This window comes from Strix aluco, chromosome 2 (genome assembly GCF_031877795.1).
Source record: "Strix aluco isolate bStrAlu1 chromosome 2, bStrAlu1.hap1, whole genome shotgun sequence".
In the NCBI taxonomy this organism is placed as follows: Eukaryota; Metazoa; Chordata; class Aves; order Strigiformes; family Strigidae; genus Strix; species Strix aluco.
The window spans coordinates 128,792,220-128,808,787 of NC_133932.1; the positions used below are offsets into that span (position 1 = coordinate 128,792,220).

Genomic DNA, 16,568 nt, shown 5'->3' on the forward strand with positions numbered 1-16,568 from the left:
GTCACACAACCCTGTAATACTCTAGCCACAAGCAACCAAGAAACAGGAGCAACACATGGATCTGCATGATGCTCTGCCCAGCTTCATTAGTCATGTCTACAGAGACAATTTATTGCTTCAGATGCAGTGCCAAACTGTCTCAGCATCTGAGCTCTGAGCTGGTATTTCTTCTTGAGTAGTGTCAGCTCATTCAGAATTTGCTTCTGGCTCTTTGTATCATGCTCCATTGTGCAGTGTAGGCATGGTCTGCAACACAGTCCTGCCCTTCGCACTGTAAGAGGACCTGTCTGCAAGGTCAATTCTTTTTGGGTAACAGTAGTATCAACCCAGTTTCAGTAAAATACTGAATCCACGATTTTTCTCCCCAGAGCCCAGTGAGGCTTAGCGTGATGCAGAGATGTGCTTATACACAGCGTATTTCGGGATCTGTGATTTTAATGTTGCTTCAATTACCTGAAGTGGAGGACGAAGAACATATCATCTAAGTAGAAGGTGCCAATGACAAGCAAATGTAAAGAAAAGGAAAACATTGAATTCTACTAGAAATATTACAGGTGCTTCACTAAACTCCACTCAGAATCTCAGGTGTGGGTGTGCACTCTTAGGTTCCAAATTTTATTTTTAAGAAAGTTCTTTTCTTATTCCTATGAATGGTTAATGTTGTCTCTCATTTATCCCTGCAGTGATGGCTGGGCAGACAGGTACGACGTGACAGACGGGTATCAGCGTGAAGCTGTCGGTGGAATAACGATCAAGCTCCAGTCTCCTGACGTGAAATGGTTTGATGATTACTACCTACAGCTTCGGCCAGAAACCAATCACCGAAATCCCTGGTTTCAGGAATTTTGGCAGCACAGGTTCCAGTGCCGGTTGGAAGGGTTTTCTCAAGAGAATCCTAAATACAACAAGACTTGCACAAGTAAGTGAATTTATTACTTCTGCTGTATAAACCAGTGTGACTGAAGGTCTGGTGTATACAGCTCACATTGGACTGATGAAGCCTGGTCTGGCGGAACAGTAAGTGGAGTTAGAAGGAAAGAGGTTGGAATTGCAATCCTTGTTCTTTCCAAAATGATGACAACCACAATTTTAAAAGTATTCAGATCTCTAAAGAGACAAATAGATAGTACCTCAGTACCTAACTACTTTCTATATTTGACAAACTACTATGCTACTCTAATAGACATCTAAACACTTTCAAAAATGTTGTAATGCAAAATTCAATGTTCATTTTCTGAAACAGGGCTAATCATATCGCTTTAGCTCACAGGAGTAATGACAGAGTTAATATACTAAAAGTTATCTGAAGTCCATATGGTAATGATGATTATTTGTGTACTTCAGATGGAAGACTAGCTGGTTTGAAAGATTTCATTAGGTTTTCTTTCAGCCATGAGTCATTTCAGGAAATGCCATTTTGAGCTGATCTTTTTCATTAAATTGTACTGATTTTAGCAGAAACTGCCACATTTTGTCATTTTTGCAGAACAGTGGAAAAAACTCTTTTTCTCAGAAAGATGTGGTGCATTTTTCTGTTGTTTGGGTTTTCTTTTTGTTTTGTGGTGGGGTTTTTTTGTTTGTTTTTTATTACTTCTGTTATTTACCCTTTATTTCATGAGATTCCAAGCAGTACCAAGACAATGGGCCATCCTGCCAGTGCTGGGACATAAGGTGGTGTTGTGCTGGGCATTAGCCCAATCACAGCTCTAAGCCCCAAGGGACCTTCCCTCTTAAAAACGTCAATATCTTCCACACATCCATAAGACCAAGAAATGGCTTTAAGGATTGAAGTCTTGGATTTACATAACACAAAACCCCACCTAAGTCCCACTTAATGTTCATAAGTCTTTCTTTTGATTCAGGCAAGGTCGCAGAGGAATTTTCTGACTGAGATGGAAATTTAATCTAAGAACAGCAAAATCTCAGTGTACACCTCCTACATTCAACTGACTTTTCTTTATTATTTTTCTTCTGCTACCCTTCCAACACAGCCTGACACAAGTTTTATTTGCACTATTGACAGGTACCACATATTGAGCAGTAAACTTCATTGATTTCCCCATAATAATGTAGATCTCTTTCCTGAGATGTCAGTACAGTGGGCATGACTGGATACAGGCTAATAAAGACCTGGTTTCTATCACTATGCTGTGTTAGCAATGACATTTCAACTTGACTTTTCTGGTGGTTTGTTTTTTTTTTTTTTAAACTTACTTTTTACGAACACTGGGAGAATCTAATTTCTGTTTTATATGAAAGATCGGGAACTGTGAAATGTAGGTGCCTAGAGAGTCTTTTATAGTGCCTAAAATACAATTCACCACCACAAAAAAAATTATCTCAGAGGTGCAAAGAGATGTTATTTTAGACATGAAGTCACCCAGTCATGGATATGAGACAACTTAATCAAAAAGCTTGAATAGCTTGGTTTGAAGAGCAATCATCACTAGAAAGTTTCCCACATTGAGATCCTGAATGAGCCATAGCTCAACTAGGTTCCTAAAACCTAAGAATGTCAAACACACAAAGAAATGTGCAAGAATCACAATCTGCTGATTTGCAAATCATGAACAGAGAAAAGGACTCGTTTCCCAAATAGATTGTTCTAATTACTTTTCCTTCAGATTTATTGTTGTATTCAATGCTGGGCATGATGGCTATAGTAAAAGAATGAAAACCACATTACAGTAGCTTTAATCCTTTCTTGTTGCTGTAGGGTGGCAAATGTTCATTCAGTTGTGGAGTTCCCCAGATTAACAACACTACACCCAGCAATCAATTAAAACTGCCCATTTAATCAGGATTTTCACACAGGAAGTTGTTAGTCATCACGTTACTCAAGTTTTATAATTTTGATTTTGATCTAGACCATCTGTCAAAATTCATAAAAAGGAAATTCAAAAGCTGACATGCAGATTTACTCAATGACAATTTATTGTGTTGTAAGTGCTAAGACACCTATGCTGTTTTTTCTCCTGATAGCCCCAAAAATAGGCAATGTATGGTAAGTTAGGATGTATGATAAAGTGAAGAAATATTGAAATTAGACAACTTTGTGGATTTTTCATCAGGAAAGAAACAAATGTATTCTCTGAGAATTGCAGGAGTGAGAGATATTAATGTTGGGAGTTTAATCTCAAAATTAACATGAGTTTTTGAGACTGTCATGGTTTTTGAGACTGTCATGTTTTTTGTTTCTACCTCATTTCTTATCTCCCATATGACTTTGAAAATCATGTCTTTATATCAGTTCCTGCATTCATATTTGGTTTCTTAATTTCAAGCACTCAAAGTTTTGAGTCACATATTCCCTCAGTTCAGACCTCACAGCTGTAAAGATGATACATGCCCTTGATGGTCACAAGCATTTCATAGACTGTCCTGACAGTTTCTGCACAATGATGAATATATTAATGCTGCTTCAGATTTATCCTGATAAGAAAGCAAGACTGTGCCCTTTACTTCATCTTAAATTTATTCTATTCTCCAGCAGCTACATTAAAAAAAAAAAAAATGCTAAAGGTATTTCTCAGGATTCCAATTAAAGGGATTGAGTTTACTGAGAAATGTTGGAGAGAAATAAAAATCACTTTTTGCACCAAAAGGCAAGCCATTCTTTACTTCTTCAGATAATGATAAAAAGATAAAGCTCATTGGTGTTGATAAAGTCATTATTAAATGAAGGTGTCTCTATATAAAGCAATAACCATTACTTTAGTGAAAAAAAAAAAGAATTATTCTCCACTATCATGAAAAAACAAACAAAGGTTAACAGTATAAACAACTTATTTAAACAGCAAGAAAATAAGCACAAGGAGATATAGCTGAAATCTGAATAGATAGTTGACTTCACGTATGACCTAGGTACGAATTTAGTTGTTTAAAACATTGTATTTACTTTGCTCATCCCTGCCTAGTAAAATGGTAGGCCACATTTACCTCCATGACAGGAAATACATGAAGTCATAAGTCAATGAAGCCAGTTCTAGCGACTTGCGAGGGTTTTTTTATTTTTTAATATAAGCTATCCATAGACAGTGCCAAGCAGGTATTATTATGAAATGAAAACATGATTTAGTAAGATATGCATAATAAAACCATGAAAACAGACAAATAAAGAGAATCCATAAAACAATCCAAAATAATTTTTTCTCCATTCATTTCTAAAAAGTCTCCATCCTTTCACATACACTTAGTTCACACTGTGATGAAAATTTTAGCATCAAGCCCACTTTTCATTTGCAGATTTGAACATACTTACCTAATCTAAATGGGTGTCAGTGCTGTTGCTAAGTACATTGATTTTCTGCCCAGCTGGAGCACTACAGAAAGTGAGAAGTTTGCAGACTTATCTGACTTGATTTTCAGTGTAATCAGTTCCATGCCACAGGAGAGCAGCTACAAGCCACCTCTGAACACCAAGAGTCAGAGCAAAGAATTTAAAATGCATCTTTAAAAGGAGTTATGTAACGGCCTCCGAACACCAGGGATTTTACAAGAATTGGATTTAGCTTCCCCTCTGGCACCTGCCAGATTTTTTTTTATTATCTAAGGCCACAATTCAGTAAAGTTCGTAAATAGGTGTGCGAGTTGATCCAGATGAGTAACTCCACTCAACAACCATCTACAGGTCATAAAAGGCTAATCAGTTCAAATTCCTGGTACTTTTCCCTCCTAGTGAGGGTGTTTTACAAATGCATCTTAACACAGAGCAGAAACAAAACCAAATGAAAGCAAAGTATGTTGTGAACCTCTGGCTCAACTGATGTTAGTGGAAAAAGTCAAGTCTTCAAAGTCACCAGGAGTAGGAGCATATTTATTACATTTACCAGTCTGTTAAATGAATCCTTTTGCCTCTGCTGCTAAGTGGTACTATTTTTCCCATGCTGTGTAAAAGCCAGAGGCAGAGATGGAGCAGCATTTTTTTAGGGTGTTACTTAAACACAGAGCAAAACCAGAATACACATGCCAAGTATCTGTGATCTAAGTGTAAGACAAGAAAGAGCAAATAAATAGAGGCTGATGCTGATGAAGCACTGCAAAGTCTTAGTTTGACTGGCAGAGGTTACAGACTTCAGAAAAAAATGGTAATTTCATGTAAAGGAAAAATAGAAACAAGAATCAGAGGGAAGGTGATGGGGCACTTGTGCAGGTATTTACAGCAGGGTCCTGACATTAGATACTGTGGTTCACAGCAGCGAGGTAGAAAACACAAAGGGAGATGATGGAGGTGGGGTAATCATAAAGATCAACCACAGACAGGACATAGAGGGCACTGAAAGTGAGGAAAGCAACTTATGTTTGACAAGCTTGGGAGCAAGGAGCCAGTGGTAGTGTTTGTAGGGAAGAAGAACATACTCAATGTGATGAATAGGGAAAATGAGACTTGCGGCAGCATTCTGAATGGGTCTTAGCAGGACGCAGAAATCCAAATATTCCCTTCATGATTTAACCATGTGGCTTCTCTGAGATAAAAACACTTTTTCCAAGGGTGCAAAAATTGACCTAGAAGAAAAATGACCAATATATCTCCAAGCAATTAAGAACAGGATTAAGAGTGAAAGAGTTTATTTGCAGAAAAGGAGATTAGGGACATTTGGGATATATATGGGAAAAATTTTGCAGCTCAGGGTACAGAAGGGCACGTAAAATGTAAATGCAAAAATTACCTACCTGTTTGCTGAATCTCATCCAGCTCCAGCTACTTTTAATGAGGTCAAAAGGACCCACAGAAAGTCCCACAGTTTCAGCTGAACAGAAATTTGGTTTAACAAATGGCCCTTTTGGGTTTCCAGATAGAACTAAGGAATAAAACATGACTGTCTAGTCTGCACTGCAACATGATAATAATCTGTTGGTTAAATGTAAGCTCAAATGCCAAAGTTGGTTTAATCAGAACCCAGCTGATAAAAAAATAGGTGCTGTCAGAACAGAAGGGTATTTTCCGTATTTCAAGGAATGTGTCATATTTAAACCTCATATTCCCCAAATTTAGCATTCCTACACTTTTATTTTTAGATTGCAAATGAAAGCAAAACAAATTGAGATAAAATTCCTTTCTATTTTTTTAAACAGTGAATTAAAGGGCATTTTAATTCTCCTGAATATGTCCTGTCGGTCTCTCAGTTTGATACTTGATATATTATGTCTCATGCTTGGGCACTGGCAAGCTGAAGGATGGTCCAGCCCTCACTTTTATGGCCCACATTTCAGATCTGGAGCTCAGACACAGTTTATCACTACTCTTACAGTGATGCTGGGTCAGGTCCAGAAATTTCCAAAGACAGATCAGATGTAAGGCATAGATACAGATCTGAATTTTCTAGAAGCCTGATATAATCTGAGCCAGGAGCCTGCCCTGACATCACTATTTTTTTGACTCACTTAGAGAAAGAAGCAGTGTGACACTAAGAGTTGCTGTATGCTCTGTTATACCTATGTGAAAGACTCTTTGATATACTTTGATCCTGATTTTAACCTGTAACTCAAACCCTTGAATAACTTCAGTCTTGTTGCTGCTGTTATAGAATTGATCAAACTCCTCCAAAATCTGACTACAAAGCTACGTCTATTTTTCCTTCAATTTATGCTCCCTGCCTTCCTCCTTCCATATATTAGATATATTTGATGACATACCATGCTACTGTGGTTTTGTTCTTTGTATTATGATTCCTTTTCTCACTGCCTTTCTGTACCTTGAAAACTATCTGGAAGAGATTAATACCATTGTACAGTAGACCATGTCTCTCTAGCCTTAAGAATAAAAGTAAATTATAATTAAATGTATTCGTATTATATACATTTCTTACTAGATGGATGAATTGGAGTAGCTCCTGTCATTCTTTTCTCTCAGCAATTTGACTTCCTATATAGATTCAAATACTTCATTCATATAAGCATGTTTGCAAGTCCAGAAAGTTTTATGCCAGCATTTAATGTGCTTTTGCATCTGTAGTGGTTGTGTTTCATCGTAATTTATGACCAAAGAAACTGAATTCTGTAGAAGGTGAAAGGATAGTAATGTTGTTAAGAAAATGGTGTGAAGAAATAGATATCTGTTTACTTACCTTCTCCTAGGACTTACTGTCACTGTTACTCTTTTTGCTGATTTTACTGAACTTGACAACAGAAGCCAGACTTCCACTGGTTTGTAGGCTCCCAAGGATTCAGGTCAGACTCTAGTCAGATTTGTGAGAGCTCTGAACATGTCTCACTCATGTAGGCTTAAACAGATGTAAAACACCAAAGTCAACTAAGTACTTCGAAAAAATCTTTTGAAAGTCCTCTCTGCATTTTAGGACCCTGAATTTGGTCCCTCAGTCATTCTAAAATTTAACATTTTAGTGATAATCATCACACAAAATGTAACAGTGCTAGTGTTGGCTTTCAGTTGTAAAGAGTGAAAGTTAGAGTTGGTCAAAGCATTTGGTGAGTGGATTGCACTGAAAGATATTTGCTTGTCAAATATGAAAAATGTTCCATAGCAGCATGTTCATTCAATGGCACACACTTTGAAAGAAAAGCATTGAAATGAGTCATTTTTTATTTTCTCATTTTGATAACACAAGTGTTTTGTTTCAAGTTTATTTTACATTGTTTCAGAGTTATGCTATGTTTTTTGCCTCAGCATCAAAAAGACATTTTCCAGTATTGCCAAATCTCTTTTTTTGCCTCAGAATTTCCTTTTCAGAAAAGATAAAATCCAATTTTGAGCTTTTGTATTCATTTTGAATGGAAAATGACATTTGAACTACATGAAATTTCCCATGGAGCAGAAAATATCTCTGTTCTTCAGTCCAAGAGCCTGTAAGAAATTAAATTAGGAAAATAAATAAATAAATAAACTATTACATTTTATTTTTAGCAGAAAAATACACCTAGAACCTTACAAATAACAGAGAGCTTAAAGTTACTTTTTTCTTTCACGTTGCTTTAACAGGAAGCTGTGATGACAGATTTTGGAAAAGGTTCCAAAATAAGTCTTTTTCAGTATCTTTAAACGATGATAACTTAACTAGGCATGAACACTATGCTTTACCTTGGTTGATATGTACAACCTTTCCTCTATTTTATAAGATTCCATTCATTTCTTCACTGAAGAGACATGCATGTTTCTGGGATGACTGACTTGGTGGCATGCCATCCACAACACGCAGGTCCAGGGAAGGTTACTGATGTGTTCCCAAGGAGCACAACTGTGACAGCATGGACCCATGACAGACCTCAGAAGTCACACACCAGATTCTGCAGCAGACAGGCACTACCATAACTTTGTTGCAAAGATTAGCCTATTGTCCTGGGAGGTTTTTTTGAGGTATTCACTAAGGCAAGGGAAAAAAAAAAAAAAGGGCAAAAGGCGGGTTTGATCTTCAAGTACTGCTAGCAGAAAGTGAATGTGGGCCATATATGCTAGCAAAACTAGAACTCATTTCTGTCAGCCTCTTGTCTCTCAAAACAAGAATTAGCACAAAGAATCAATGAAGTCTTTAATGACATATGTATGGAAACTATATAGAAACAAAACTGTGAATCAGTCATGGAGAAACATTATGAGATAGTTGGAGACTGTAGGTGATATTTCTGGTTTTCTCTGTAATGTCCCCTAGGATTTTGTCATAAACAACTTTTTGATCACTGAGAAAATTTAAAATTTTTTTTTAAAAAAAACCAAAAAACACTAAAAAAACAAAAACAAAACACCACAATTTCCCTTTATTTCAATGTTAAACTCATTGCATAGTAAACAAACTGTTCTGCACTTTGAAAAATTATTCTTTCATATTCTGACCATATTTTATTCTCTTGTCTCTCTCAGAGAATGAAGAGGGGGACTCCCTGAAATGTAAAGTATTTTCACTCTTCCTTTCACCCTTTCTCCATTCTTTAAAATTCGAAGTATTCTCAGCTTTGGAAAAGTTAGGAAGCATATTGACCCACGATAATTTTGCACTCTTTAACATCCCTGTTGATGAGGCTTTGTGATGTCACCAGCTGGCAAACAGAAAAAAAATTTATTTCCTCTTCCTTGAGGGTAAAAAGTAGGAGGAAAAAAGGAGGAATGACAGGTTCTGCATCATAAACCCATAAATGAATGAATTTTATCGAGGAATGCTCTCTGTTTATTTGCATGCAAAGTACTGGCAACAGCAGCGAAATTTCCGAATTTGCGGCAGCAGTTGGTTTGGTTTTGTTCTTCCGAATCCGGGGAGGGGAGGGGGTGGTTTTGCGAGGGTTACGGCATCATTCCCGCCGCCCGCCGCCGCGAGGTGGAGCCGCAGCCCGGCGCAGCGCGGGGCCGGGGCCGGGGCCGCTGCGCGGGGGCTCCGCGGGGTCTGCGAGCGGCTCAGCTCCGCCCGAGCCGAGACTGGCTCACGTGGCACCGGGACCAGGAGCGCCTTGAAGTGCTTTCTCGGCTCCGTGCCCATAAGTACACTAATTGTTTTTAAACAGATCTAAGAAAATGGAGCGTGGCCAGTTGGAATCACTTTCTTGGTGAAAGAACACGTTTCTTTTCCATCATCTACATACTTGTGTTTTGGAGAAGTGACAAGAGAAAAGAACAAATCTGGACGAGGAGTTTAGTGCTGGGCAGTCTCTGCCTGGTTAATCACAGGTTCAAGGCTGCTTTCAGCACCATCCAGGCCCAGCTCCCCATAGAAGCTCCCGGATTCACGCGAATGCGCTGCCTCAGCTCACACTCCATGGCTGCACCTGACATGGCCTTCCCACGGCCCCCAGCCTTGCTTCACTTGGTATGGGCTGAGGCCAACTGGGGGAGTTCCAATAAGACCAAATGCCGGGTGCTGCACTTTGGCCACAGCAACCCCCAGCAGCGCTACAGGCTTGGGGAGGAGTGACTGGAGAGCTGCCAGTCAGAGAGGGACCTGGGGGTGTTGATTGACAGCCAGCTGAACAGGAGCCAGCAGTGTGCCCAGGTGGCCAAGAAGGCCAATGGCATCCTGGCTTGTAACAGAAATAACGTGGCCAGCAGGGACAGGGAAGGGATCTTGCCCCTGTACTCGGCACTGGTGAGGCCGCACCTCGAATACTGTGTTCAGTTTTGGGCCCCTCACTACAAAAAGGACATTGAATGACTCGAGCGTGTCCAGAGAAGGGCAACAAAGCTGGTGAAGGGTCTGGAGCACATGTCGTACGAGGAGCGGCTGAGGGAACTGGGGTTGTTTAGTCTGGAGAAGAGGAGGCTGAGGGGAGACCTCATCGGCCTCTACAATTCCCTGAAAGGAGGTTGCAGAGAGCTGGGGATGAGCCTCTTGAACCAAGTAATAAGCGATAGGACAAGAGGTAATGGCCTCAAATTGCGCCAGGGAAGGTTTAGACTAGATATTAGGAAGTATTTATTTCCAGAAGGGGTTGTTAGGCGTTGGAATAGGCTGCCCAGGGAGGTGGTGGAGTTCCCATCCCTGGAGGTGTTTAAGAATAGGGTCGACAGAGCGCTGAGGGATATGGTGGAGTTGGGATCTGTCAGTGCTAGGTTAATGGTTGGACTAGATGATCTTCAAGGTCCTTTCCAACCTAGATGATTCTGACAGTCTGTAATTCACGAGGTGTTGCTGAGTAGCACTGTGTGTGCTCGCCCTGCATAGCCCACATTTATCCTCCGCTGCGATATTGCTGGAGTGTCCAAAACTGGGTCACTCTCAGCAGCGTGGGCAGAAAAGGTGCAGGTTACGGTGCTCTGAGTTTACACCATTCTCAGACAGTTCTTCACCTTTGATATAGTCACAGACCTATAATACAGCTGGGAACACACAGGTAAACCCAGACATACAGAATATATATTTAAGCAGGAAAAAGTATGGATATTAACAACCTACTCCAGTGACAACAAATTCCTAAGCTGATATTTAATGAGTTTAACCATATTGCAAAGGTTCACCTGAATCCTGTAGATATATAGCTTTCTAAATGATCTATAGAATAAATATTTACATACTTAGTTTTCCCATGAAATCCAGGGTAATTTTACTTTCATTTTAGAAATAATGTAATAGCGCCTTAAAACTCCAGCCAATAACAAGCTCATTGCATTAAGGAGGAGAGAAGTAGTCCTTTTCCTGAGGAATATTTAGACTAAAGAAAGATGGCACATAAAAAGTAGTAGAAAGGAAATATTATTAGATGGGAAACTGAAGGATGAATGGGTTATCTGATTTGCCAAAGAAGGGACAGGATTTATCTGTGTAATATTTTGTGGACAGAAATGGCTGTGTGAGTTCAAATCTGGAACTGCTTCATGATCTCACAGCTTGGAAAATAATAGGATAAGCCCTTATTTACTTACCAAAATTACTTGGACAAGGAAGATAAGGGAATAAACAGAACAGAACTGAAGGATCTGCTCACATGCTCTAGCCACTGAGATTCCCCCATTTCTCAGAAAATTCCTCAGTGTTTGATCATTGTGCCACTTTCCTCATTAGGTATGATTTGATTCACTCTGCGTTCTTCCACTGCCTTGTACATCTTAATTGCAGGAGGCAAAATTTTTTATTTCTGCAGTAATTATCATGATACAGTGTTAATATTTATTAGTTCTGAAGTACTGCAGTACAGATTACTTTCTATGGTCATTTAGACATAATCACCAAATTCAGCACAGATTCATAAGTAGGTTGATACTATTCCAATCAAACAACGTTTGTGGAAAAATGAGCTATGTCCTGAAAAAAATTGTTCAGTCTTACCACAGAAAAGGTACTTAAGCCTCTCAAAATTGCAGTGAGAATCGACTGGAGACTTACAAAAAGAAACTTTGTACCTGGCCCACGTACATTGTCACCTCCGTACCTCCAACTCCTTCTGTCTGCAGCACCCCAGAGTGATGCTGGGTCTGACTGCAAACTGCAGGCTGGGAAAGATTCACAGCTGCGGGGAGGTTTACTTTAAACTGGCTGTAGCCTGGTGGTAAGGTTTGAACACCCATTTGCAGCTGTGGTGCATTAGGTGCTTTCCTGGGGCACTTTATCTGGTTTAGTGTCTTTCAAAAGAAATTTGATATGTTGCTCCGAAACTGTGACAGGTTGGCTTTGAAAGCCCACTAAAACATTCATGTGAACATGCCCTGTTTATCCCTACGTGCCAACATTAAACAGCACCATGCTGACTTTTCCCAGCCCACAGGAAAGCAAGACATTTTTATTTCCTTCTTTGCAATTTTTTCTCGTATGGGAATGTACAAGATGGAGAAAACCAGATCTTTTATAGATATGGGACTTTTTACTTTAATAGAAAAAGTTTTGCTATGGATATTATAAGCAAGCATGTGGATTACAGTCTGTGGATATGTATTCTCTGCCCAGTAATTCTGTAGGAACTCCTCAACTTTATTAGATTTTTCCATTATTCTTGATTAAGAGTTTAATCGTTAAAGTCAATTCCGTTGAACATTACTGGTGTCATCATCATTAAATTCATCTGTGCCATCTCTCCATCTTGTGATGACCCTGTGTCAGGAAAGGTTCTTGACTGAAGAAAAGCACTTATGAATGAATTTAAGAATATCTGTTCAAATTCCAGCAAGAAAAATAGGCGTTAACACTTAAGTGAACAATGTGTGTAAGGCTACCTGAATTATATTTGCTGCAGAGATAGATGTAAAATATTTTTACTTTTTTTTCTGACTGAGAGACTACCATTTCACTTGTATATTCAGCCTTCCCTTAAAACCACTCACAGTATCACTGAGGGGAATAGGGTTACTTACATGCTTCAAGTGTGATGTGCCTAAGTACTTTGTGAAATGGGTTGAAAATCACTTTCAGACAACTATTTTTTTAATACTGGAATTTTTTAGGATTGTATTATGGCATATTAAGGAGCAAAAATTTTCTTTTGTCTCAGTTTTTGAGATGTTCCCCTTAGCTACAGTGTCCTGTAAACTGACAGGCAGACTTGGCAGGTGAGATTTGCCCCTATATAGGAAAGTGAAGCAGTTAACATCTCGGGGAAATGTTTTCTCCAGCTGCAGGAAGTATATTAAAATTCTCAAAACAGCTAATTCCCTCACAACTCCGTGGACAATTGCCAGCAGCTTCTATGAAGAGCTAAGCAGCCTCATTACAAATCATCAGGTGAACTGAACAAGATTCAATGTTTAAAGAAAGTCAGACTAATAATTCTATAAAATTGAAACACAAAGCCCAGTGGAGAGTGTTCCTGAAAGAATGAAGTTATTACATATTTAAGCAATCATACACAATACAGCAGCTGAAATATTGTTTCATAATAAATACTGTTGCTGATGCAAATCTGATCCATTCTAATGGCTACTATCATTAACTGCACAGTTTGTGAGCTGTTAATTTTGAGGATGAATAATTGGTTAAACCAAGTTTTATGTATTGCCATGTAACACGCTTGTTCAATTTTCCACTTAATTTCAATTAATAAGGGGTTTACATGTACTCTACTGTTGCAGTTTTTATGCCTATTATTTTTAATTAGGAAAAAGCAATACCTTGGTAGAACAAAACAAATGAGCAACACTGTGTGTTGTTTCCAAGTTTTTTTTCCATTACAGATATTTCAAGCTCATATCACTTAACTATCCAAAATGTTAATCACATCTCCTGAGGGTGACTGGAACTGGGAATGCCAGCTCCCGCACAAAACAGAAGGGAAAAAGGGCGCTCTCAGTCCCCTCATTCACTTACTGACCTCTACACATGATTTTCAGTTTGAACTATGTATCTTTGCTACCCTTCCTGATGTTTTCAGTACTCCCACATGTTTTAGTGATTAGAACTGCATGGTGAGGTGATGTTCTTGTTCACCACTAAAAAGGTGAGCTTATAGATGCACCTATTTTATGATGGGATCAATGGCCAGCTAGAGATTCTTACTTACCTCCACAAAAGGTGCCTAGACATCAGACTGGATGCTTGTCTTCTGGATGGATATTGTTAAACTAGATGAGTGCCACCCTCAGAGTCATATATAAGTCTTAATTTCTTTAAAGCAAAGAATTGTCTGTACATTAGTGTTTTCGTGGCCTAAATTACTCCTCACTTTGTGCTACGCCTGCAGCTCAGACGGGCAGGTGTAAGCTCCATCCCTACTGCTTGCCAGTGCCTCTATGGGAGGCAGACTCTCATAGAGCGGACAGAGAGGGTTATTTGCATTCCCTTTGCTCCTGACTGCCCACCCACAGGACTCCCTAGCTCCTAGGGATTGCTGTTTGACTGATAAAAGGAGAGTAAATATTCTAGTAGAGCTTTTTGTTTGTCTTCCCTCCAGAGCCAAATTTTTCCAGGTGTCTGACAAATTCCCAGCACCATTGATGCAGTTGCTTTATCTCTGACTCTTCTCACTTCCCCAGTATTAAAGATTTGGTGGCTGGAATGCAGCTGACAGCTTTGCTGGTGACATATGAGGCAGAAAACCTCCGGCCTACTCTTCCTTAGCTGGACTGGTGCTGCCAACAGAGTGAATGTGTCATTAATAACACTGTGTTATAAAAAAAAAAGGCCTTCAGGGTGCTGCTGAATGAATTTTTATTGTGCATTTCACAGAAGCTTAAATAGAAAATAGAAATCCAGACCATGTTTTAAAAGCCAAACAAAGTAACATCAACCAATTCTGGGTAAATAGTCATTGCCTAACCCACATCATCAAACACTTCACAGACATTTTAATTCATTCATCTGCACTGCATCATTATCCTCACTTCATAGAGAGGAGCAAGAGACATAGAAGTAGGAGAGTTATTAGCACAGGAACTTTTGGTACAGTACAGGAGTTGTGCCTAGATCGGTCTGTTTGCATGGGATTGGTTCCCATGTCTCTGAAACAAAATGTTGTCTACAAGGTCACTACAGAATAAACCCCATGTTATCATTTACACCTCAACAAAAGATTTCTGAGAATTTTGAGTGATTTCTGGGGGCAGGGACAACTTCCTGTATTCCCCAAAACATTATATTATAATGTTCATGATGCATGCTTTAAAAAACATATGGGAGGAAAAATAGTCAAAAAACGACATGTGAGGTGTGGAGCTGCACAGAGAAAGGCATCAGCTGGTTAGTAAAATATTTAAGGGGAACCTCATCTTTCATTCCTTTTTTTTTTTTTTTTTTTAACATGGCCAGTGTGTGTACCAGTAAGAGCATCTGCTATGAGCTGTTTAAAACTCTTTTCCTTTTTCCACCATTAACAACCAACCCACCAACAGGTGTCTGAAGAGTTGATCATATTTCAGCCCCATGTACTCACCACCCGCTTTGTGATGTTCCCTGTCAGGTCAGATGACTCTGAGGACGCAGCACGTTCAGGACTCCAAGATGGGCTTTGTAATCAATGCAATATACTCGATGGCATACGGCCTCCACAACATGCAGATGTCACTGTGCCCAGGCTACGTGGGCCTCTGTGATGCCATGAAGCCCATAGATGGTCGGAAGCTCCTAGAATCCCTCATGAAGACTAATTTTACTGGGGTTTCTGGGGACATGATCTTGTTTGATGAGAATGGCGACTCACCAGGAAGGTAATGTTGACATTTGTCAAACTATTTAATGCCAGACGTGTTAACTGTATGTAGTAGATGCATGCAGACTTGACATCAGAGCTAAGATCTTTTATTTTTGCAGTTCCTGACTTTCTGTGCTCGTTTTCCCGAAATAACTTTTTTTTTTTTTAATGTACATTTTTTATTATGTTTAAGGTTAAAGACATGAACTTTCAGGCATACAATCTTCCTGCCTCAATTTGTGTTTTCATCTGTACCATTTAAAGTATTATTTCTCACTACAAACCATCAGACCTTCAAGTTCATAGACCATGATGGTCACCACAGCATTGTTCTCTCTCTCTTTGGGTGTTTAAATGTGTGTGTTTGATTGAGTGATAAGGAATCATAGCAGACATAGTTCTTTTATTAAGAAAGGTAAAACAATATCAAAAATATTGTATTGATTTGTGTGGGGGGTTTTTTCCATCAGAATTATTAAAAATCTGCTGCCATATCTTCCACATAAAGCTTTTCCAGTTGCGTAACAGACTAAACTATTAATTCATACTATGCTGCTATAAGCCAAATTGAATTTAAACTAACCTTCTTTTGCTGATAACTTAGGTACATGTATATGCATACATCTGTGAAATATAAGACAAATTTTTCCTTTTCAATGACATATATGAAGTATCCATAACAATGCACATTAAAAAGAGTAATGAGAGTTTTTCCTGGGTTTCTGCTTACTGAACTCTCAGAAGATGAACAGCAGGTGTGAGAGCATTCAAAGTACATTTTTTCCCTGTATTTCAGTGGGTAGATTCCTGCCTCATTCACTGCTTTTCCTCCAGTTTGATTGGGGCAGCCCTTTCTCTGTACATTATTGGGAAGTTTTTAAACATCTTTGTGATGGCACTATATAAACAAATGACTAGATGGAAAATAGTTTACCCTCATTTAAATTTTGTCTTCTCCCACTAATGTGAACTGAAAGGAAAGCATTAACTTCCGAGTAGAGATGGGTAGGAAAAGGTAAATCCATTAGAATATTTTGACATTTCCAAAAATTTCTGCAATTTCAGAACTGAATTTT

The 16,568-nt window shown here is 38.9% G+C and overlaps 1 protein-coding gene across 1 annotated transcript in view; it reads left to right on the forward strand.

Annotated features, from left to right (window-relative positions):
* Positions 1-16,568, forward strand: part of GRM5 (glutamate metabotropic receptor 5) — a 288,721-nt gene that overhangs the window by 221,021 nt on the left and 51,132 nt on the right. Inside the window, exons 4-5 of the mRNA XM_074816304.1 lie at positions 684-919; positions 15,262-15,508. Of these exons, the coding sequence (XP_074672405.1) occupies positions 684-919; positions 15,262-15,508 (483 nt within the window). The remainder of the gene's footprint in view (positions 1-683; positions 920-15,261; positions 15,509-16,568) is intronic.